Source organism: Antechinus flavipes, chromosome 3 (assembly GCF_016432865.1).
Source record: "Antechinus flavipes isolate AdamAnt ecotype Samford, QLD, Australia chromosome 3, AdamAnt_v2, whole genome shotgun sequence".
NCBI classification, from domain to species: domain Eukaryota; kingdom Metazoa; phylum Chordata; class Mammalia; order Dasyuromorphia; family Dasyuridae; genus Antechinus; species Antechinus flavipes.
Genome location: NC_067400.1, coordinates 182,979,515 through 183,003,295, shown reverse-complemented (window position 1 = coordinate 183,003,295; position 23,781 = coordinate 182,979,515). Strand labels below are relative to the sequence as shown.

The 23,781-nt window shown below is 33.9% G+C and overlaps 1 protein-coding gene across 1 annotated transcript in view; it reads right to left on the bottom strand.

The window, feature by feature from the left end:
- IL1RL2 (interleukin 1 receptor like 2) overlaps positions 1-23,781 on the bottom strand; it is a 41,688-nt gene that overhangs the window by 6,775 nt on the left and 11,132 nt on the right. Inside the window, exons 4-8 of the mRNA XM_051984330.1 lie at positions 21,770-21,932; positions 20,236-20,307; positions 15,688-15,811; positions 14,247-14,386; positions 10,958-11,101 (exon numbers count right to left, since the gene is read on the bottom strand). Of these exons, the coding sequence (XP_051840290.1) occupies positions 10,958-11,101; positions 14,247-14,386; positions 15,688-15,811; positions 20,236-20,307; positions 21,770-21,932 (643 nt within the window). The remainder of the gene's footprint in view (positions 1-10,957; positions 11,102-14,246; positions 14,387-15,687; positions 15,812-20,235; positions 20,308-21,769; positions 21,933-23,781) is intronic.

Genomic DNA, 23,781 nt, shown 5'->3' with positions numbered 1-23,781 from the left:
TTAACCACCTGGGAGCCAATCTCTGGGGATTATGAAGCTTATTATTCTTGTAAAACTAACCTATGAGATGCATCATTTTTATTTGCCTTTAAAGAAGATCTGTTTTTTCAGCATTGCACATTCCTATTATGCTACTTTTCAGAATGAGTAAAGGTGGGTGCTACATGGGATATATGAAGCAATATGTCAGATTTATGTCATAGTTTTCTTGAGTGCTTATACAGGCTCAATGAGAAGTCTTTTAGCTAGAAACTTGGTTCAGAAAATCAGAAAGAACAGTAAAACATAATAAGATGATAGAGCCTGAATTATAAGGTGCCTAATTAAAGTTTTTGTTGTTATTGTTTTCAATTTTGACCAGATCTGTGATTTCATAAGTATATATACTCTCAGTGAAATTGCTCCTTCTACTAATGCAGACCAGTACCTGGTCTCTAATTTACTGTCTTTCAGGGGTCCTCAAAGCATGGCTCACGGGCCAGATGCAGCAGCTGAGGACGTTTATCTCCTTCACCCAGAGCTATGAAGTTTCTTTATTTAAAGGCCCACAAAACAAAATTTTTGTTTTCACTATAGTCTGGCCCTCCAACAGTCTGAGGGACAGTGAACTGGCCCCTTCTTTAAAAAGTTTGAGGACCCCTGTAAGTTGTCTGGAGCACTGAGAGGTTATATCTTTCTCAGAATCATAAATTGTAAGTGTCAAGAGTGGACTAGAATCAAGGTCTTACTGGTTGCTATGTTGGTACTCTTCCCACTGCTCTCTTCTGTCTCTTCATTGTGTGTTTGTGTGTGTGTGTGTGTGTGTGTGTGTGTGTGTGTGTGTGTATCTCAGATATGGTGATGGGGAAAGGGGTTCAGAAGGAATAGCTTTGTCTGACATGCACTAAGTTCTCTGACCCATGCTTGCTGTTCTACATTTCTTACTCACTAAAATCACCAAAATCCTGGTGTTTTAGAATTGAAAAAGATCTTAATATCTATCTCAAGAAGAATCTCAGGATCAACCAACAAATAATGATCTAACTTCTCCTCCAAGATCTCTTTTGAGAAGGAACCCTGAAGTACCCATTCCACCTTAGTCATTTGTTTTTCAATTGTGTCCAAATCTTTGTGACTCTGTTTTCTTGGCAATAATACTGGAGAGATTCGCCACTTCCTTCCTAACTCATTTGACAGATGAAGAAACTGAGGCAAACTGTTAAATATCTTGTCCAGGATCACAAGTTGATAAGTATTTGATCTGACCTCAGGAAGAGGAGTTTTCCTGATTCTAGACCAGTGCTCTATCCACTGCACTACCTTGCTGCCTTAATTCCATATGAAGGCAGTTATTGTTAGGAAGCTGAACTTTGTTTCTTTTCAACTTCTATCCATTGCTCTTGATTTAGCTTTCTGAGACCAAGCAAAGCAAATCTAGTCTCCCTTCTTTGGATCAACTCTTTAAATATTTGAAGATAATTATAATGATCCATGCACAAAACCTGGGAAGAGTCCTACCTCCTCATTTTACAGATGAAGAATCTTAGGCCCATAGATAAGATGACTTGACCAAAGTCACACAGACAAATAAGTGGCAGGGCTGAGATTTGAACCCAGCTTCTCTACTTCTCAATCCAGTCAATGTTCTTCCAATGGTATTGGAGGTTCGGTACCTAGTACAGGAAGTTTGACATAGACATAAAAAGATAACTACACAGAGATAACTTACTGAATTTTCTATACTTGATGGCTCTACTTCCTCAATATATATTTCCTTCTGCAATCCTTACATTCTGAATTTTGCTTAAACTTCTGATTGAATTCTCTCAAAAGATGCTATTGACTTCCTAATTGCTAAATTAAATGGTCCTTTTGTCTTTGTCCTCCTTAACATCTCTAAATTGCCATTGTTGATTACTCCTTTCTATTATCCTCTTTTGGATAAATAAATAACATATTCACTTTTTGCTGGTGTTCTGCTTTTTTTTACTTTATTCCTAAGCCTTTAAAATAGGTGTTCTCTAAGGGTTTGTTCTTGGCCCTCTTTATTTACTCTCTGCTCTCTTTCTTGGCAATATCATTCCTTCTCATGGCTTCAATGACCACCAAAATGAGTATGATTGAAATCTGCATCTCTAACTCTGAGTTCTCTTTTAGACTCCAGATACTTCTTTTCAACTGCAGGATATCACCAACTTTGAATAGCAAACCAAACTCATTCTCAGAATGGGTTCATTATGTTTTTTCCCAACCCTAAGTAATTCATCCAGTAAAAAAAAAATATTAACAGTAAATAACTTTATATATTATTCACTATGTGCCAGACACTCTGCTAAGGGTTTTACAAATATCATCTTATTTGATCATACTAACACTTTGCAGATGAGGAAACTGATGCAAAAAAAGTTAAAAGACTTGTCTAGAGTCATACAATTGGCATATAAATAAAGTCAGATCTGAATGCAAGTTTTCCTAATTCTAAGCTCTGCCCTACATTTTTTTAAATTAACTTTTTATTGACAGAACCCATGCCAGGGTAATTTTTTACAACATTATTCCTTGCACTCACTTCTGTTCCGATTTTTCCCCTTCCTCCTTCCACTCCCTCCTCCAGATGGCAAGCAGTCCTATACATGTTAAATAGGTTACAGTATATCCTAGATACAATATATGTGTGCAGAACCGAACAGTTCTCTTATTGCAGGGAGAATTGAATTCAGAAGGTATAAATAACCCAGGAAGAAAAACAAAAATGCAAACAGTTTATATTCATTTCCCAGTATTCTTTCTTTGGGTATAGCTGCTTCTGTCCATCATTGATCAATTGAAACTGAGTTAGATCTCTTTGTTGAAGAAATCCACTTCCATCAGAATACATCCTCATATAGTATCATTGTTGAGGTATATAATGATCTCCTGGTTCTGCTCATTTCACTTAGCATCAGTTCATGTAAGTCTCACCAGTCCTCTCTGTATTCATCCTGCTGATCATTTCTTACAGAACAATAATATTCCCTAACATTCATATACCACAATTTACTCAATCATTCTCCAATTGATGGGCATCCATTCATTTTCCAGCATCTAGCCACTACAAACAGGGCTGCCACAAACATTTTGGCACATACAGGTCCCTTTCCCTTGTTTAGTATCTCTTTGGGGTATAAGCCCAGTAGAAACACTCCTGGATCAAAGGGTATACACAGTTTGAAAACTTTTTGAGCATAGTTCCAAATTGCTCTCCAGAATGGCTGGATATGTTCACAATTCCACCAACAATGTATCAGTGTCCCTGTTTTCCCACATTCCCTCCAACATTCCGCATAATCTTTCCTGTCATTTTAGCCAATCTGACAGGTGTATAATGGTATCTCAGAGTTGTCTTAATTTGCATTTCTCTGATTAATAATGATTTAGAGAATATTTTCATATGGCTATAAATAGTTTTAATTTCTTCATCTGAGAATTGTCTGTTCATATCCTTTGACCATTTATAAATTGGAAAATGGCTTGATTTCTTATAAATTAAAGTCAATTCTCTATATATTTTGGAAATGAGGCCTTTATCAGAACCTTTGACTGTAAAAATGTTTTCCCAGTTTATTGTTTCCCTTCTAATCTTGTCTGCATTAGTTTTGTTTGTACAAAAACTTTTCAATTTGATATAATTAAAATTTTCTATTTTGTGGTCAATAGTGATCTCTAGTTCTTCTTTGGTCATAAATTCCTTCTTCTTCCACAGGTCTGAGAGATAAACTATCCTATGCTCTTCCAATTTATTTATAATCTCATTCTTTATGCCTAGATCATGAACCCATTTTGACCTTATCTTGGTGTACGGTGTTAAGTGTGAGTCAATGCCTAGTTTCTGCCATACTAATTTCCAATTTTCTCAGCAATTTTTGTCAAATACTGCGTTCTTATCCCAAAATCTGGGGTCTTTGGGTTTGTCAAACACTAGATTATTAAAATTATTGGCTGTTTTGTTCTTTGAACCTAACCTATTCCATGGATCAACTAGTCTATTTCTTAGCCAATACCAAATGGTTTTAGTAACTGCTGCTTTATAATATAATTTTAGATCTGGTACCGCTAGGCCACCTTCATTTTTTTTTTCATTAATTCCCTTGAAATTCTTGACCTTTTGTTTTTCCATATGAACTTTGTTATTATTTTTTCTAGGTCATCAAAATAGTTTTGGGGAGTCTGGTATAGCGCTAAATAAATAGATTAGTTTAGGTAGTACATTCATCTTTATTATATTTGCTCACCCAATCCAAGAACATTTAATATTTTTCCAGTTGGTTAGATCAGACTTAATTTGTGTGGAAAGTGTTTTGTAGTTTTGCTCATAAAGTTTCTGATTTTCCCTTGGCAGATAGATTCCTAAATATTTTATACAATCAGTAGTTACTTTAAATGGAATTTCTTTTTGTAACTCTTAACTGTTGGGTTTTGTTAGTGATATATGAGAATGCTGATGACTTATGTGGGTTTATTTTGTATCTTGCAACTTTGCTAAAGGTGTGGATTGTTTCTAATAACTTTTTAGTAGAATCTCTGGGGTTATCTAAGTATACCATCATATCATCAGCAAAGAGTGATAATTTGTTGTCCTCATTGCCTATTCTTATTCCTTTAATCTCTTTCTCAACTCTTATTGCCAAAGCTAGCATTTCTAATACAATATTAAATAGTAACGGTGATAGTGGGTCTGATCTTATTTCATTCCTGATCTTATTGGGAATGGTTGCAGTTTGTTGCTGTTACATATGATGCTTACTGCTGGTTTTAAATAGATGCTACTGATTATTTTAAGGAAGAGTCCATTTATTTCTATACTTTCAAGAGTTTTTAAATGGATGTTGGATTTTATCAAATTCTGCCCTACATTCAATACTTCTCTCCATTCAACTCAAACTTGCCCATCTTTTATGTCTGAAACTTAAAAGCTTCCTTAAAATTATCCCATTTTTTACCTTTCCTATCCAGTAAATTACCTTACTATTTTTGCAACATCTCTTGTCTTTTCTCTGTTCTTACATTTCCTCATTATCTTCGTCTTTCATGATCTAATTCAATAGTCTCCTCAAAAGTCTTCACCTCATCCAACCATCATCATACCAACAGCCTAATTTTTCTTATATATAGATCTGGTCATCCCCTTTAGAATTTTCAGTGACCTCTTACTGCTTACCAGATAACATTCAAAGTCATCTGCCTAGCATGCAAAGCCTTCCACAATATGGCCCCAGAGCCCTTTTCCAAGCTTATCTCCTATTATTTTAAACTAAGAGGGAATTTGTGAACTTGGATTGGGGGGAAAAATCTTTATTATTTATTTTTACTAATATCTAGCATTTGTCATTTCTTTCAAATATTTTTTAAAATATTCTTAGAAGGGGTCCAGAAGTTTTGCTTGCCTTGTAAAGGGGTCCACGACACAAAAAGACTTAAGAAGACTTCATTTAGCATATGTATTCTATGTTCCACATAAGCTAAACTCTACTCTGCCTTGCCAAAAATATACAGTGTGCTTTTTAGCCTCTGTCCCTTTGGCTATTCTCTATTCTCTATTCTCTAGACCCAAAATTACCTCACTACCAATTTTTCACTTATTTGATTCTTGCTTATACTTTAAATTCCAACTCAAATACCATGCCAGGAGGTCTTTCCTGATATAAAACAAGTGTCATGTGAATTCCAGAGGGACAACTATTACTGACTCCATAATACACCTGTCATGTAATATTGTGTTATCAAGTTTCAATACATGTAACTCATAACTCTTGAGGGCAAGGATTTTGGCTTATTTTTTACAAATGATAAACTTAGACCAACGGGATTAAGAGACTTGCCCAGGGTCACATAACATCTAAGTAAACAGTAAACATCTGAGGCCATATTTGAACTCAGGTAGATGAGTTTTCCTGACTTTAGACTTGGCACTCTGTGCACTGATCCATTTAACTGTCTAATTGTTTGTTGCTTAGTTTCAATTCAACAAGAAAATATTATGTGTAAGGTACTCTGCTAAGGTACAAGGACAACAAATTTTCATGAACCTCAGCTTCAGATCTATTAACCTATTGGCTAAACTTAAGAGTAGTGATTCCCTCATTAGGCTCATGCTCAAAGCCTTTTTAGTTGATAGTACCTATTAGAACTTGCCTAGCTAGGCAGTGAAGTGGATATAACAAGGGGCCTAGACTCAGTAAAACTTATGTTCAAATCTAACCTCATACAACTAGCTATATGATCTTGAACAAATCACTTAACCTGTTCCCTCAGCTATATAATGTAGATAAAAATAGTACTTACTTCCCAGGATTCTGGTAAAGATTAAATGAGGTAACATTTATAAAGCACTTAACACAGCTCTGATCTGCTTGCACCAGTACTTAGTGCACAGTTAGTTCTTAATAAATGCTTATTGACTTAATTATATCTTTGGGCTGAAAACATTGTTCCCTGTAAAAACTGAAGTCTAGTTGGCTCCAGAAAAGTTTTACTACAATAGAGGTTCTAAATTTTTTTGTGTATATCCATGGACATCTTTGGCAATCTTGCTGAAGTCTACAAACTTCTTTTTAGAATAATTTTGTTGTTTTTTTAAATTCATAATTAAAAGAAATACCAAATTTAACTTAGAAGTTAGTGGAAATAAAGATGCATTTTTTTTCCTATATGAGGTTATACACCCCTGGAATCCAGCCACAGATGTTTTAGATGATTAATGGACCCTACGTTACAACCTTCTGTACTATATTATGTTGGTCCCTGAATTATCAAAGCAACTTTCCTAATCAGAGCATTAAGAAATCATCTTAAAACCCAACTCCCATTGCCTTTTGAATGCAGTCCAATCTGAGCATGGAGTAAAATTGTGTAAGTGTGTCTATGGTGAGGGAAGGGGAGCAGGAAGGGGGTGGTTTAAAGGGAGAGGAGTGTGTTTATGTGCCAGCCTATAAACTATTACAATTATATTTGCTTGAAGGAATTGCTACAACACCCTTTGTTTGTCTCATCTGTAAAAATCTGACTTTCATTGCAAAGTTTCTGACTTATGCCTGTTTGCAAAACACAAATGAGTCATCTTTGCATTCACTATTGTTGAATCCAATGAAGTGGGAGGAAGTGATTAAGTTCTATGGAACAGTGTTCACTGAATTACACACAGGCCATCATGATGAAGCAATCAGCTCAAGTTTTTAAAAAATAGATACACTAATTGATGGATTGAATTTTTCCCTTCTTAAACAATTGATATAAAGTATATATAATCATAGAATATATCTGTTTTAGGAATTAGAACTTGAGCTGGGCTTATAAATGTGTTACAACTTTTCTTTGTTACTCTCAATGGTGGAACTAAGAGCTAAGGGATGGGAGAAGCAAGAGCTTTGGGAGGAGTAAGGGGAGTAACTGATCTATTTTAGGGTGACAGGATTGCTTAGTGAATTAAAAAGTCAGCCTAGAAGCCAGGATGACTTGGCTTCAAGGCCTACCTTTGACATATACAGCCTGTATTACTTTGGGCAAGTTACTTAGTCTCTTCTTGCTCTCTAGGTAACTCCTAAGACACTAAATTGAAGAGAAAGTGCTGATCTACATAGATATCTAGAGGGCATATTCTTACCCAGAAGCTTCTATACCATTGACATTAGAGATTCAGTCTCTATTCCTTTTATATTATGTGTCAGATAAGGTTTGTAGAGCTTGGGATACAAAGAAATGCAAAAACAGTCTGTCTTACACGCTAATGGGGAAGATTAATTTATTAAAAAATGCATCCATAGAAGGTACAACAGAGCAGAAAGAAGATAATCTAAAGAGGAAAGCCAAGAAACTCTTTTCAAGCACTTATGATATGAACTCTAAACCAGCTCATTTTGTTCTCTTTGTCAGGAAAAACTAGAGCAAAGTTTTCTCAAACTGTGTTGTTAACATATAAAGCTGTGAAATTGGAACTTTAAATCAGCTCACCCAGCCTCCATTATTAGTAACACTAATCCATGCATCCAGTTCCCAACCTCTGTCTTGATCAGCATTTCTTTAGAGAAGTCTAGGACCTGGTCAGTCAAATAGACTCCCTGGCTCCATCTTGATCCTTTCTTAGTTCCTCCCAAAGTCCTCCCACACTCGTCTTACTCCCCATAACCTGTCTCACTCCCCTTTCTTCTATTCCCTGACTAGTTTAATCATATTTGGTTAAGCCCATTTCACATAATAAATGGCAAATCTTTGTTTTGTAATAAACATCTGTTATGATTGTTCCATATTGAACGATTATGCTCTACAAATCTACTTGATATAACTATATTATTTAAGGATCATTACAGCAACAGATTCTACAAATAAATGATTAATGTATTCATTATAAATTATTCGTTTCTATTTCTTAATCATATAACAAAATTTTCTAGAAACCCAGCTCTTTTTTCCTTTTTCATATTAAAAAAGTATAACTGAGTACTTTTCATTTCTTTGTGTTCTATGTTATTAAATCTTTTTTAAAAATGAAATAAATCTAACTCTTTGCTCACTATGGCAAATCACTGAGGTTTTATTGAAATTTATACAAGCCTTTCTGATTTATTCTTGGGCAAGTTCTTGCTAAGTTAAGTTTTTACTTTTATAATGCACTAAGAATGAAAAAAGATGGAAAGTGTTCAAAATGAAAGAAAACATGATGAAGATTAAGTTACAACTACTTTCAAGTAGCAGCATCTGTACTTACAAGGACCAGAAATTATATGAGGAGAGGGATGTGGGAGAGGTTGGTACAGAGAGAGATAGAGTTCTTTTTAGTCCAAAGTCTGTAACTTAATCCCAGATATTTGAAGATATTTCCTAGTGACCTTTAAAACTTCACAAAACAAAATATTTAAATATAAAGCCCTGAAAGAATGAAAACAAAAGGAGTCAAAGCTAATTGTTTCCATTTATCTTTCCACATATATGGAAAGTTTGTAAAATAAGCAGATCTTCAAAAAAAAAAAAAAGAACTGAAGATCTATTTACTTTACAAACACCAATGGATAAGATTGTTATAAAATCACAGGTTTGGAACTGGCAGGAACTTTATAGCTCATGTCCAACTCTTGTCATTTTACAAGTGAGAAGACTGATATCTAGAGCATCTGGAGGTGCAGTGGATAGAGCACAGGGCCTAAAGTTAGGAAGACTGCTCCTTCTTAAGTTCAAATATTACTTACCTGTGTGATCTTGGACAAGTCACTTAGACCTGTTTGTCTATATATAAATATATATATATATATATATAATGACCTGGAGAAGGAAATGGTAAATCACTGTAGTATCTTTGCCAAGAAAACCCAATGGAGTCACATTGAAAACTGACTGAACAATAACAAAGCTGAAATCTAGAGAGATTAAGTGATTTACTGTAACTAAGCTATTTGTTAACTAAGTTTTTAGTGCCCCATAGGTAGATCAATTAGTAAATGTTAAAAAACAAAAATAACAACTAGCTTTCCAGGGGAAAAAATGTACAGCCAACCAAATTTTATCTGCCTTATTAATATTATCTCTGTTTTTTAAAGTCTGGAAATCAAAATGATAAATCAAATCTTGATTTGTAATTTGCTGATTTTCAAGGTGTAAAGGATCACATTCAAAACTTAGCAATTTGCTTTCATGAGTCAGATTGAGCTGATTCCAGCACATCTTTGCAATAGACTACTACTGATCATGAAAAAGCTGCTTATTGCTTTCCTTAAGTATAACTAGAAACTCAGGAGGTTTCTCCTCCATTATTTTTCAACATAAACTTCTAGAGCAGAGAAGCCAACATGTTGTCTGTGATCTGTACCATAGAAATAGGAACTAGATGAATGTAACTGAGAACTTTTTAACAAAATAAAATGAAAATACAATAGAACATCTATAATGTTAATCTGTGATTTTCTAAGTCAACATGATGCTTCCAAGGATCCTTATGTAGAATTCTTTTGTAAGATTCTAGTTATTGTTCAATCATTTTCAGTATTTTACTTTCCTTGACTCCTTTTTTTAGTTTGATATTGGAGTGATCTGCCATCTCCTTATTAAATTTATTTTACAGATGCGGAACCTGAAACAAACAAGATTAAGTGATTTGCCCAGACCCAGCACTTTATCCATTGTTTATCTGCCTCATGGAAGATTTAGTGGCTTTTATTTCTATTTTTTTGTTACCCCTACTCTAGACCAATACTTTCCAGCCCACCCTATACTGAAGATAGCTAAACTAATTCTTTCTCATATGGTATCCTCTACAATCTCCATACCTCACATGGCTCAAAGACCATAAAAAAGGAAGAGGGTGAAAGCTTCTAGTAGTAAGGGATAAAAGAAGGGGTGAAAAAGTAATGGAATTGAAGGTTTAAAGAAATAAAAAGCTTTATAGGACCCCATTGCTCTGAGTCTCACCAGCAAAACAATTTAGTCAAGTATGTCATCTAGTCAAGAGAAAAGGCTCATCCAAATGTATCTATTTAGAGGGAAATTAAGGGAATAAGTATTTGCATAGCAACTACTATGTGCCAGGAACTGTGCCAAATACAACTTTGTGTGATTTGCAGTTGAGGAAATTGAGGCAAAAAAAAGGTTAAATAACTTGCCTACAATCACATAACTTCCTAAAGTTATGATTCTTATCCACTGTGCCACGTAATTATTTTTGTTTTCTATCAAGATCAAGAATGTTTAAATGGATATACTGATTATTTGATACTTAGTGAAGAATTGTCTCAGAACCAAGATAAGCTGGATTTAAAGCCTGTCTCTGACACAGACTGGCTATGCAACTGAATAAATCACTTGATTTTTTTTTTTTTGTGCTTAAGTCTACAAGGTGCAGAAGTTCTCAATCTGAAAAGAATATTCTCATTTTTACCCTTTACCAATAAAATCACAGGTTCTGGAAAAAGACACTTGATGACAAGATAATTTTCCTTTAATCTCCTAAACTTACCTTCTTGATTCAAAGTAGAATAAAAGGTGCTTCGATACCAAAGCACAATGTCAACTTTGACAATATGGTAGGTGCACATAACAACCATAATCACACACAAAAGAACAATGAGCCCTCCTATTAGGTATCCTCGAACATCTGGAGCTATACAAAAAGGAAAAAGATCAAAATGCAAAAAAAATATAGAATTTATTTAAAAGGGATCATTAATAAATGACAAATTATAACTTTTTAAAATCTGTAGGATGATAAGTATTATGTTTCAAATATTTTTAAAATATGAAACCAAGAAATGGTATCAAATTCCTGAAAAAAATGAAAAATTTCTTTCCCTTGCAAAAGGCATTTTGGTGGGGACTGGAGACAGAAGAGAAAAGCTGGTTATGGTCAACTTCTACCATAGTAGCTTTAAGTTCTTCCCCAATAATTCAAAACTAGTAATGGAAATATTTCCCAGAGGCTTAGTCAAGGAATTCATAAGGAAGAGCTAATATTATATATCAAACAATACTTGTTCATATATAAAATATTTTTTCTTAAAAAAATAATATCCAGGACTTCCTGACTTTAAAGCTGATTCATACCACACTGTCTCCTCTATGTCCTTAACTGTAAAATGTTCTTTAACAATAGTCAGGAAGAGTATTATCTGTTTGATTGAAAAGTCTACTGTTAACAATAAAGACAACAAAAGCTGGTTGTCAAGACTTCTATCAAACACAGGGAAATTATCTGGCATATTATAAATACTCAATAAATATTTGGTAATTGACTATTTCCTCTGAGATCTATACCTCTAACTACAAATTACAAGACTTCATATGACTCTAGTCAAGTTTTTATTCTCTTCCCACCTTGAGAGAATGGTTATGTGTGATAGATGAATGGTAGTATGGTAGAATAGAAAGAGAAAAATACTAAAGTGAAGATTCAGAAATTACTCTATCATGTAAAAAGATTCCAAAGGAAAGAAAGGAAAGAGAAGAAAAGAGGAGAGAAGAGGTGAGAAGAGGAGAGAAGAGAAGAGAGGAGAAGACAAAAGAGAAGAGGAGAGGAGAAGAGAGGAGAGGAGATGACCCATGGACTCAGTGCTAAGCAGACTATTCTCTTTTTCCTAAAATTGCTAACTGAAACTGATTCATTTACCCACACATTTCTTAATCTTTCTCTCCTCTCATTAATGTTTCCATAGGAAAAATCTGGAAATGAATCTAAGTTTTCAGACTTCAACTGCAATACTCTTCACTCCTACCATTTTTTCTGTTTGGCCATCTTGCAAAATGAATGTTGAGATTCATGAAAGGGACCAGGTAAGAGAGTGGATGGATGAGTACATACATAGCATCTCCCAGTGGAAATTATTTCTGATCATTTTAAAGACTGAAAGAATTATTATGTCATTTGAATGACAGGACATTAACAGACCATTTTCTGAGAAGCATTTGAATGAAAAGCCAGGAAAGAAAGCCCAATGGAATACAAGGCATTGGCAAGCTGAATCTTTCTTTAGCACCTCTGCTCTGAAAATCAGTTAAAAGAGGGAGATGAATTTTAGAAATGAAACCCAGAGAGTAGGTCCAAAAGGGAGTATAGACTTCATAACTGGTTTTGGCTTTTGACTAAAAATGATTCATGTTTTGCCCAAGAGCTCCTGGTATATGTGGCACCAGTCATTGAGAACTAATGGCCACTAGAGAGACTAAACTAAAAAAAAAAAATTAGAACAAGAAGTGAAGAAGCTTAACATTGTACCACAGTAAAAAAGCAGCCTTAACAATTAACTAAAGAATGTGCTTCCCACTAACTGAAGAAGATAAAAAGGAACAAGCCATAGTGAGAGTAGATATTCCTAGGGAATGAAACCATGTCACTACTCTGCTCAATAAACTCCAAAGATTCCCTATTACCTCTGAATAAAATACAAGTTCATTTTTTTGGTATTTGAAATTTTTCACAACTTGACTGTGACTTCACAACTATTTGTCCATGCTTATTATGTATTATTTCCTTTTACACAGTTTGCAGTTTAGCCAAATTGGACTTTTTGCTGTCCTGACATTTATCATTCCATTTTCTCTCTCGTTGCCTGTACATAAGCTGTAGCACAAGCCAAAAATGGATTCGCTCCTCATTTCTGTCGCTTATACTCTTTCCAAAGCTCAGTTCAAAGACCACTTCCCATATAAAGCCTTTCCAGATTTTCCAAATGAACCTGATCCTCTCCCAACTGTTTTGTATATGCAAGGTGTTTGTTATATATAGTTATTGTTTGTTGTATATAGTTGACTTGTCTGACTTTTCATGACCCAGTTAGGGTTTTCTATTAAATCACCTAACTATCCCTTGATATACACAGGGGAGAGAGAAAGGGAAAGAGGAGGAGAGGAGAAAGGAAGATAGAGAAAAGGAGAGAAGGGAGGGTAGGGAAGAAATCTCATGATTTCACTTTCTTCATTAATAAAATAAATGTTAGATCTCCAGAATAACATCCAACTCTTAACAAATGATGATTCTATAAAAGAGGAGAAACAAAAAGGATTCTGCACAAGTAGAAATGAATAGGTGGAAAGAGTCTGGGAGCAGATATAGACCAAGAGAATTCTAATCAATTGAGCTAAACAGCTACAGGAAATTTTTTGAATAGTTATACTAAAGAGAATTTGAGCACAGATTCTAATTACTTTTATCACTAACTGAAGAAACAAAATATTGCAAACCAAAAAAGTTAACTACATTTTATAGGCTGTAGGTCAGATGCAATTCATGATAGTAAGCAAATATTTACTATACCTTGAATTCTTTTCAAAAAAACATACATCAGTATTATGACAGAATCGAGAAACCCTGTCAGTGACTATAATCCCAGGTTTTACTATTTCTTACACTGTTGATATTTGTGTCTAATGATAGTCACTTCTAGAGTGGGAAGGGGGAAGAGGAAAGAGAAAAGAAGAAAAAAAAGGGAAAAAGAAAATTTACATGATAACTTCATTATATATTTTAAAAGAATAGCAACTTGTACATAATGGATTAATTTAGTGTGTAATCTTTCTTTTAAGAATTCTATTCTGCTATAGAAATGCTTGTTTATAGATTAGTTTCATGTGCAATCATTTTTTTTTATTCTAACGTTGTGGAAATGCTTGTTTGATTTCATGTTAAAAATAAAACAAATACAATTTTTTAAAAAGTAACTTGAAACATTTGATCACACTTCTGTCATAGAAATTTCCTTTTTAAAAATTAATCCTGCATGTACTAAATTGCACCTATCATTTTGGTATGTTACCTGGATGTTTGAGCATAATAAATGCTGCTGCTGATCCAGATACACATAAAAAGGGACGGCCATAATCTTCTTGTCTTACCTCGGAGAAGCTGATATTTACAGTATAGAAAATGTATTTTTCCCCACAAGAAACATTTGATCTGTGAAAGGATAGAGCAAATTTTATTTTAAACATTTGCATAATTGAGGAAACATTATCCTTTTTATATTTGCATTTCAATACTTAGCAAACATATGACTTTGAGAGTGAATCATACCTTAAGTAGCAGATTATATTCTCCAAGTGATTATGTCTAATATATACATTATATTATATTATATATAACATATATAATATAATATTTTATATACTATACATATATATACACACACGTATATATGTGTGTGTATATATATGTATAGTATATAATATAAATAGCTTATATCCCCCCAGGAGAAAGATCCTGGAGTCAAGAGCACCTTTACTACACAGTGACCTTAGCCAAATCATCTGCCCTCTGGGCTTCAGAGTTGCACTGTAGTTTAAGAGTTCTGATCTTAGAATTCTATGAACTTAGTAGACAGTTGTAGAAAACTGCTTTGGCTAGAAAATTCAGTACCTTAACCAAGGCTGTGCTGCACATAGATTATCTTGGTTCATTAGAGGCAATTATTAAATTTTCAATGTGAATATTTTTCATTTTAGAAATCCATAAATGCTATAAATGAAGTTTTTATTTATTATTTTGTTGATTTCTAGACTTAGGAAGTGATGAAGAATTAATACAGATTAAACTCAAAAGTGTGTAATATTTTTCTTTTTCCAGAGAGCAGGTCGCTAACTGTTTACCAGCACACCACTGTCTACAATCAACTTGATAATCAGTCTTTCATCTAGAAGGGCCCTCAGATGAACAACATATAATCTATCTCCTGCCCTGTACTAGAAGTAATGTAGTTTCATAGGATCTTCCAGAGTTCATGCCCTAGTACTATTTCATATTGACACCTTCCCTGCAACTCACAGTCTTGAAGAGTTATCTACCCAAGAGCATTAGAGAGTTAAATGACATGAACTGAGTTACATAGAACTTGGGTAAAATTTGCTGCCTCTTAACAATTAGAACAGTATAAAAATGAAATAGATTATATCAGTAAATAATGTCTTCCTCATTGCTCCAAATTTTCAAACAGAGGCTAGATCAAAGCTGCTTAAACTGTAAGTCATGACCCTATATAGGGCCATATAACTGAATGTGTGGAATGCAAAATTGTAATTTATTTTCAGTAAATGTTTGACTAGTATACCTATTTATCTGAGGTTGCATAAAATTTCTCAGACAAAAAGGAGTAGTGAGTAAAAAAAATTTAAGAAGCCCTGAGCCAGATGACCATTTTGGGGGACATATTTAGAGAAATTGTCCTAGAAAATCTCTGAGTTTCTTTAAGACTGAATACTTACTCAATTCCTTCTTTGATTCTGTTAGAGTTAAGAAAATCCACCAAAGTATCATTGACTTTCCAACTTCTTTGATTTAAATTCTCTTTCCCATCTTTTATATTGCAGTCTACAATAAGAGAAGAGCCTACAAAACAAGACCAAATATAAACATTTACAATTCTGCGAATTAAAAGCACATGAGACAAAAGAACCAAATCCAAAGGATTCATGATTCTATTGGACTTTTATTTAGTCAATTTAATTTATTTTCTTTCTGCTTAGAGTATTTTTTCAATTTTTAAAATCAGATCATAAATCCTAAATGAGTTATATCCATGGCCTATCCAACCAACCCAAGACTATCTTTCAAACAGAGGCAACAAGGAATGAATTTCCTTTTCCATCATAAATCTCAAAAAGTTAAGATTGAACAAACAAATTAGTGCAGTGGGAAAAGCATTATATTTGAATATAGAAGACCAGGGTCTGGTCCCAAATTCTTTCATTTACTACCTGTGTGCAAGTCACCAAAATGCCTTGCATCTCATTTATAAAATGTTTCCTTATTTGTAAAATGTAGAAGTGGATTAAGATTCTTTCCAGATCTAAATCTAAGGTTTAAAGATACATAAGTGGAAACTTATAAGCTATAGTTTTAGGAGTAGGAACTCACAGAGTCCATTGAACTTGTTATCACTGTAGGGATCCAATCAGCAAGTATGTACTAAGGGATCCCCACACTACTACACCTATTTCATTATCTATAAAATTAAGAGCAGGAGAAGGTGGACTTCTACTTTTATCATTAAACTTATTATCATATGAATTCCCTTAAACCTACATATATTTATTTATGTTTTTCTGTCTACAACCTCCACACAACTGAGGTCACAAGATTTTCTACTTGTTACCTAAAGGATATTTTCCTAAAATCCTAAAGCTCCTTCCTAAAGTAGATTTCATATTCTAGAACTTTAAAATTTAGTCAATAAATTTCTGTTGACACAATTTGTGCTTTTATGATTTTAAAAGCATCAATCATAGTACTTGCTTTGACTTGATCTTTCTATTCTGAGAATATACAAAAGGAGTTCTATTTTCATATCAATGCTAACCCCTTATTTTAATCACTTTTTGGACTTCTGGCAAGAAGCTTTTCTTTAAGATAAAGTACTAAAAAGGCAAACACCAACAAAAATGAAATGTTATAATTGACTTTGAGTTCTAATTTCATTCCTAATGATACCCAAAATGTTATGTGAACAGTATAGTAAATCAAAAGACCACAAATCATCAAATAAGCAAACTTCAGGTTACTTCTAAAAATTTGCATATATTTATAGTCACTCTCTTCCACTATCCCCTATGTTTAATGTTTAATTAAAAAATTAAAAAAAATCACTGTCCATAATCTAGCAAAACAAATGTCTGAATGTGAAAATATATCCCTTTTTCTGTTTTTTAAGTACATTACTTCTTGGCAAAAAATGAGTAATGTTTAATTTTCTGTCTTGTAGATACATGGCTTTTCATTGCATTGGTTTTGAGTTTTTAATCATTATTATTCTCCTAGTTCTGATGGTTTCACTCTTCATTTATTCAGAGTGATCCTCCCTATTTCCTCTGAAACCATCTATTATTTCATTTCCTACAGCTCAATAATTCCATTCATATATTATGATCTGTTTAGCCAAATCCCAATAGGTGAGCACCCCTTTGTTTCCAGTTCGGCCCTAATAGAGAAAGACCTGCTATAAATATTTTTGTGTGGTGTTTTTTTTTTCTTTAAAATAATAATGGTTCTCTCTAGGAGCAGGTTTCTTGGGGAGGTTTTCTGGAGGCAGCCTTAGTTTCAGTTAAAAGTAATAATCACCCAAATGCAGCCAGGTATTAAAAGTTCAGATCTTTTATTGCTTCCTCCAAAATAGCCTGGTTAGTTTTTCTTAGAGGCCTATGGTTCTAAGAGCTCTTGCAGCTTTGTCCTTTGCTTCTGCCTCTGCTTTCTTCAGCCTCCAGCCATCATCAAGGTAAAAGTTGTAATGAATCTTTCTTGCTTCTGAGAGAGGGCTTCTAGCTGAACTCACTTGATGCTCCCCTCTCAATCTAATTCAGCTGAACTCCCTGAGAGAGCCTCTGTCTGCTTCTTATATATAATCTCCTCTGAGAGAGTGGGATTATGGGTTTCTCCCAGAGTGCTCTCTGGCCCTAAGAACTTCAAGGGAGGTGTGGATTCAGATATCTTGTTCTAAACCCTGAAATCTCCCAAACGTATGAATGCCAATGAGTACTTAAATACATTAGTGAGCTAGAGGATTTGCTAAGTACCATGCTAAATTAGCACTTTATAAGGAGTTCAACATTTTTGTGCATGTGTATCCTCTTCTTTTTCTTTTGATCTCTTTGGGGTATACATACATACATACATACATGCAAAAGGTATGTACAGGTTAGTAATTTTGGAGTCCCAGTTCCAAATTGTTTTATGGAATAGTTGGATCAATTTATAGTTCCATTAACAATGCACAAATGTGTTTACTTTTTCTAAAGTCCTTTCAACATTTGCTACTTTTCTCTTTTGTCATGTCCAAGATATTAGGAGAAATCTTGTTTTCCTGAGCTAAGGCCGAGCAACAATCCTTTGTGTTCACCCTCTGTATGATCTCAGCCATAGTAAAATCCCAGAATTGTTTCAGACCAGCATCTGATGGTCTGAGTTTGGACAAGTTTGGACAAGCACCTGCAGTGCCCAAGTTCTAGTCATTAAGCCCTGCTATAAATCAAACTTGTCTCATTGTTGCTGTTATTTCTCATTGTCAGGGCTACAGCTCACTGAGTTGCTGTAGTTATAAGTATTGAGATTTCTTTTCATTGCCTTGGACCACCTCTCACTTAGGGGTAGGAATCTAGCATATGTGTCTTTGCTTATAAGCTGTTTTCATCACTCCAAAATTAATAAAACTTCTATTTGATCTCTAATTCTCCTGTATTTAGCCTTCTCTGTTTGGCCATTCAGAGATTAGAGTAGATTCTGTTCTGGTTGACAGTTGTCTTTGCCAATTGAATGGGCATGAAATCAAAAATAAGAATTGCTTTAATTTGTATTTCTCCAATTACTAATGAGTTGAAGAATTAAAATTCCCCTAAGCATACTGACTTACACTTTCCCACAATTAAACACAATGTACTACTTTCTCTCTTCTCAATTTATGTCAATTAAGTTGGGATTTTACTTTCAACAAAATTTGTATCAGCTATAGTCTTGGAGACTTTTGTAAGGGTTCCTTTCAAATTATTTGTGATTCTTTTTAAAGGAAAATTCCACACTGTTTGAAACATAGTTAATATTCTTACGACACACTATTCATATACTTTGTACTAGTTATCTTACAGAGTCATTGGGGTGGGGGTGAGGAAGTAAATGTGTTTTTCAAACCTTAAAGCATTATGTGGATATTAATTATTGTTATTATGGATACACCATTTATTCATTTTATTTTTCTATCATTTATTCTGCCTCTGCAGGTCTTTTCTCATTAACATTAAATCCTCATTTAAGAATTTAGATTATAAGAGGTCAAACAGCTCTCTAGAATATCTTTCAGTCTTAAAAATTCTGAACCTATGAACCTTTATGTAAGTATTTAATAAATATTCTTTTATAATGATTATTCCCTTCATTATGATGCTTCTGGTGAGAATTATCAGGTTATAAGATTAGATAGAAACTCACAAATCATACTTAGCATTTTTTTTTCTCCCAGTAGGATAAGTATTCATTTGGTACATTTTGCTGAAGAGATATAATTTTGTTTTGTTTTGTTTTTTTGTCTTGAGAATGGGGATAAATCCCTTTTTGGGAGGATCTACTATGAAGTTAGAAATTCAAAGACCGTGGCACCTTCATGCCTTACTGAATTGGCACAATGTAGCTGGACTTCAAAATATATTCAATTACAGGTCATCACCCCTCTTTATTTTTTCAACTAAGATCTTACAGGATAAAAGCCAGTTACTACAGCATAAACAGTTTCTGAGGAACTTGGAATCTATTTTTATTTAAACATGAGCCTTGGTGAACCAACAATGTATGCATGAAATTTTTCCATGCTACAGAATGAAATGAATGTCAGCATAAACAGCTTCATGTCAGTGTTAGGGAAAATTGTACTCAGTGCACAACTTCTCTCTTTATCTCCACCGAATTCTTTCCTATTATTGTTCATTTGTTTCAATTATGTCCAATTTGATGATCCCATGGGAGTTTTCTTGTTAAAGATACTGGAGTGGTTTGCCATTTCCTTCTCCAGTTCATTTTACAGATGAGGAAATGGTGATAAACAGTATTAAGTGACTTGCTCAGGGCCACACAGCTAAGTGTCAGGCTAGACTTGAACTCAGAAAGATAAGCATTCTTGACTACAGGTCCAGCATGCTATCCACTGTTATCACTTAGCTGCCCTACTCTTTTCTAGGCTGCAGCATTACAACTCTATGTTATAATGATAATAGCATCATTTTTTTAATGAAATCTTTATGGTTAATGATTTGGTAGTTTTTCATTCTACTTACCAAGCTGTACTTCAATGGTATTATTTCTTGGATAGATAATTTCAGGTTCTTTCCTTCTTTCTACATTGTTTACTAGGAGAAAAAAAACCCAACAACCATAAATACATATTGATCTTGTTGAAAAAATAAAAAATAATTATTCATGTTCAAAAACTTAAAAGAAAATTTAGAATCTTAAAAATAAATCTTAATCTTAATCTTAAAAAAAATTAAAATAAAAAAATAAATTTACATTTCAGCTTCTAATACCCCCAAATCACCATGTTAGGATATGAGACTTGGATATATTTAAAAGGTAAGTGCAGAGAAGAGAGAAGGGATTATAACTGGGCTTTTCATGTGACATAAGTTTTATATCTAGTGGAACTGTAAAAATGGGGGGAGTGGAAAGCAATCAAAGTGGAAAAACTTATTTTAAAAAAAGGAACATTAAGAAAAGACCACAATGAGATTTAATTATAATGATCCCTATGAGAAAAAGTTAATAAATTCTACAAATAACCAGTGTGTTACATTTATGCAGGTACATATACACATAAGTATATTTGCATGTTATGCAAGTGTGTTTATATGTTGTATATGTTTATGCATCTGCATATACACACATTGTGATGGATTGAATTTGACATACTAATATTGGTCATTGGACCGCATATGGCTTATAGTGTTTGGTTTAAGATGTAAGACACTGGTAAGCTAAAGAATGTCTAGATGAGGATAATCAAGTTGAAAAAGAACCTCATCATATGGAAATTTATTGAAGGAAATGGTCATGTTTAGCCAGGAGAAAAAAAGACTCAGTTGTCTTTAAATATTTAAAGGCATAACACATGAAAAAGAGACTATACTTCTTCCCTCCCCCGCCCCCAATTGGCTGCAGAAGGCAGGACAAATAAGAACAGGTAGAAGTTGGAAATAGGCTGATTTCGGCTTGATATCAGGAAAAACTTCCAAACAATTAGTCATCTAAAACTTAAGTTGCCTTGAGAAGTGGTGAGACCTTCTTCCTCAGAGGTTTTTACTTAGAAGGGCTGGATGACCACTTCTGAGGTATGTTATGGTGAGGATTCTTGTTGTGTATGGTTTGGATTAGACGGCTGCTAATAAGCCTTCCCTTCTACTATCCAATGCTTCTTCCCATTCCTTTTATGACTTCTGACAAGGAAAACTTCTGAATTTTGCAGGCAATCTGAGAAAAAAGTCATCTAAAACGTAAGTTGCCTGAGACCTTCTTCCTCAGAGGTTTTTACTTAGAAGGGCTGGATGACCACTTCTGAGGTATATTATGGTAAGGATTCTTATTATTTATGGTTTGGATTAGATGGCTGCTAATAAGCCTTCCCTTCTACTATCCAATGCTTCTTCCCATTCCTTTTATGACTTTTGACAAGGAAAACTTCTGAATTTTGCAGGCAATCTGAGAAAAAAGTTGTGACAAATAATACCACACAGATATCCTGTCATTCACATAAAGCTAAAAGGAAACCATTGCAAATACTCTAAGAAAATGACTGTCATATTATATCATACTTACATAGAGTTGTGGAAATTCTATTTAAAATATCATAATGTTTTCCCATGTATGTTAGTTTTGTTCTGCATAAATATGTTCCTGCATTCTCAGCTGATGTATTTTTTATGAAGAGATCATATCTCACAGAAAAATAGTTCTCTTTGTCTCCAATAGGTTTACATTCCTAAATACAAAAATTCGTTTTCAGTAAGCAAGTATTTATTGAAAGAAGCAAGTTTAGTATTACATTAAGAATTGTGGGTGGCATAAAGGAAGTATTTATACATAGTATTCCTGACCATAAGGAACACTTATACGTAAGACTGGACATTCTCTCCTTAAGAAAGAGATATTAGTGCAACCCCCAGAAAGAGCTTCATGTTGCTTCTGATAAAAGACATGCTTATATAATCAAGAGCCAGGACAAAATAAAGCTTCAAAATTCAAGCTCATTTCATTCAATCAGTAGCCTCTAACAGAAAAGGAATGAAAAAAAAAAAAAAGGACCAGTGTTAAGGACTAAGGAGAATAGTGTAATGAGAGCAAGAATGAAAAGCCCAAAAGAAAGTCAGAAAGTTACTGCAGTAAAGTAGGCTATCACAGGAATTGAAAAAGGTATATGTCTATCTTAACAAGTTAGATGTGTGAACTTAAATCACTTTAAAGCTTACAATCCTCTACAAGAATGAACTGCTAGAATATTATGCAGGGAGGCTAATTGGGCAGTGAGGTGGTACAGTGGCTAGAGTACCAGGTTTGGAGTTAGAAAGACTCAGCTTCCTGAGTCCAAAGATACTTAATAGCTGTGTTATCCTAAACAAGTCACTTAACCTTTTTGTTTTAGTTTTTTCATCTGTTAGAATGAGCTGGAGACAGAAATGGCAACTACTGTAGTATCTGCCAAGAAAGACACAAATGGGGTCACAAAAAGAAAGTTATGATTGAAGATGACTGACAAATAATAAGAAAGTCTCAGACTGAACCAAAATATGCAGAAAGTCAACAACAAAGATAATGTGATGTAGAGAAAACAGAATGAAACTTAAAGTCACATGGAACTTGTGCTCCATACCTGCCACTAAGATAGGAGTGAACTGGATGATTTTGAGTCACTTCCTGTTTTTTGATTGTAAAACTTAAAAAGAAATAGGCAGATTGAAATCAAGGTGCCAAGGAATTGAAAAGAGCTATAGATTTGAAATCAAAAAAGAATTTATGGCTTAGGTATATGAATTTGATCAAGTCAGTTTCTCTGAGCTTCAGTTCCCTTGTCTGTAAAATGAAGTTGATATCATCATTATGATTGATTATCCTGAGCAAAATGGGGGTGGGGGGAGGAATACTTCTTTATTAATTAATTTGAAAAAAGAAAAAATTGAAAGTGCATGGAAGAGCAAACATCAAAATCAATTATAATTTCCTAAAAACAATATTTGTCACACTGAGGAGAATCAAAAATTCTAGATAGAATCAGCCAGCAACCTTAGCCCTCCTTGCCAAAGAGAATGATATGGCAGAAAAAGACAATAATGGTTTAGAATGGGAACTAAAGTAAGGTAGCAGAAGATAATGAAAGGATCATATCATAAAATAATGAGAGGCAATGGAGTAAAAAACAAATTATAAAGGAAGCTTGGCAAAAGAAGCAGTTAAGTTATCGCTAGGACATTAAGAATGGAACTGGTAGGGCATGAAAAGATAAAAAAATGGGAACATATGCAACATTTTTTGTTACACATTCTCTTCCAGTCCCCTATGTGCTATATAAGATAGTGAAGGTACCAAAGAAAGATGGGAAGAAGGGCTGGATTAGACCAAGTGTGCCTGTCTATAAGACACCAGTGCTGGAAAGGATACAATTTTGAGGATGTGATTCTCAAGAAAGATACTTGAGGATTCATTCTCAAGGTTCCTAAGAAAATTGAGGATAATAAAAATATGGGGAAAATTACTGCCCCCTAAAATTCCCCAAGAGAATATGAATAAGTACTGACATATATCTACTTTTGCATATCTACAACATTTTAATGAGA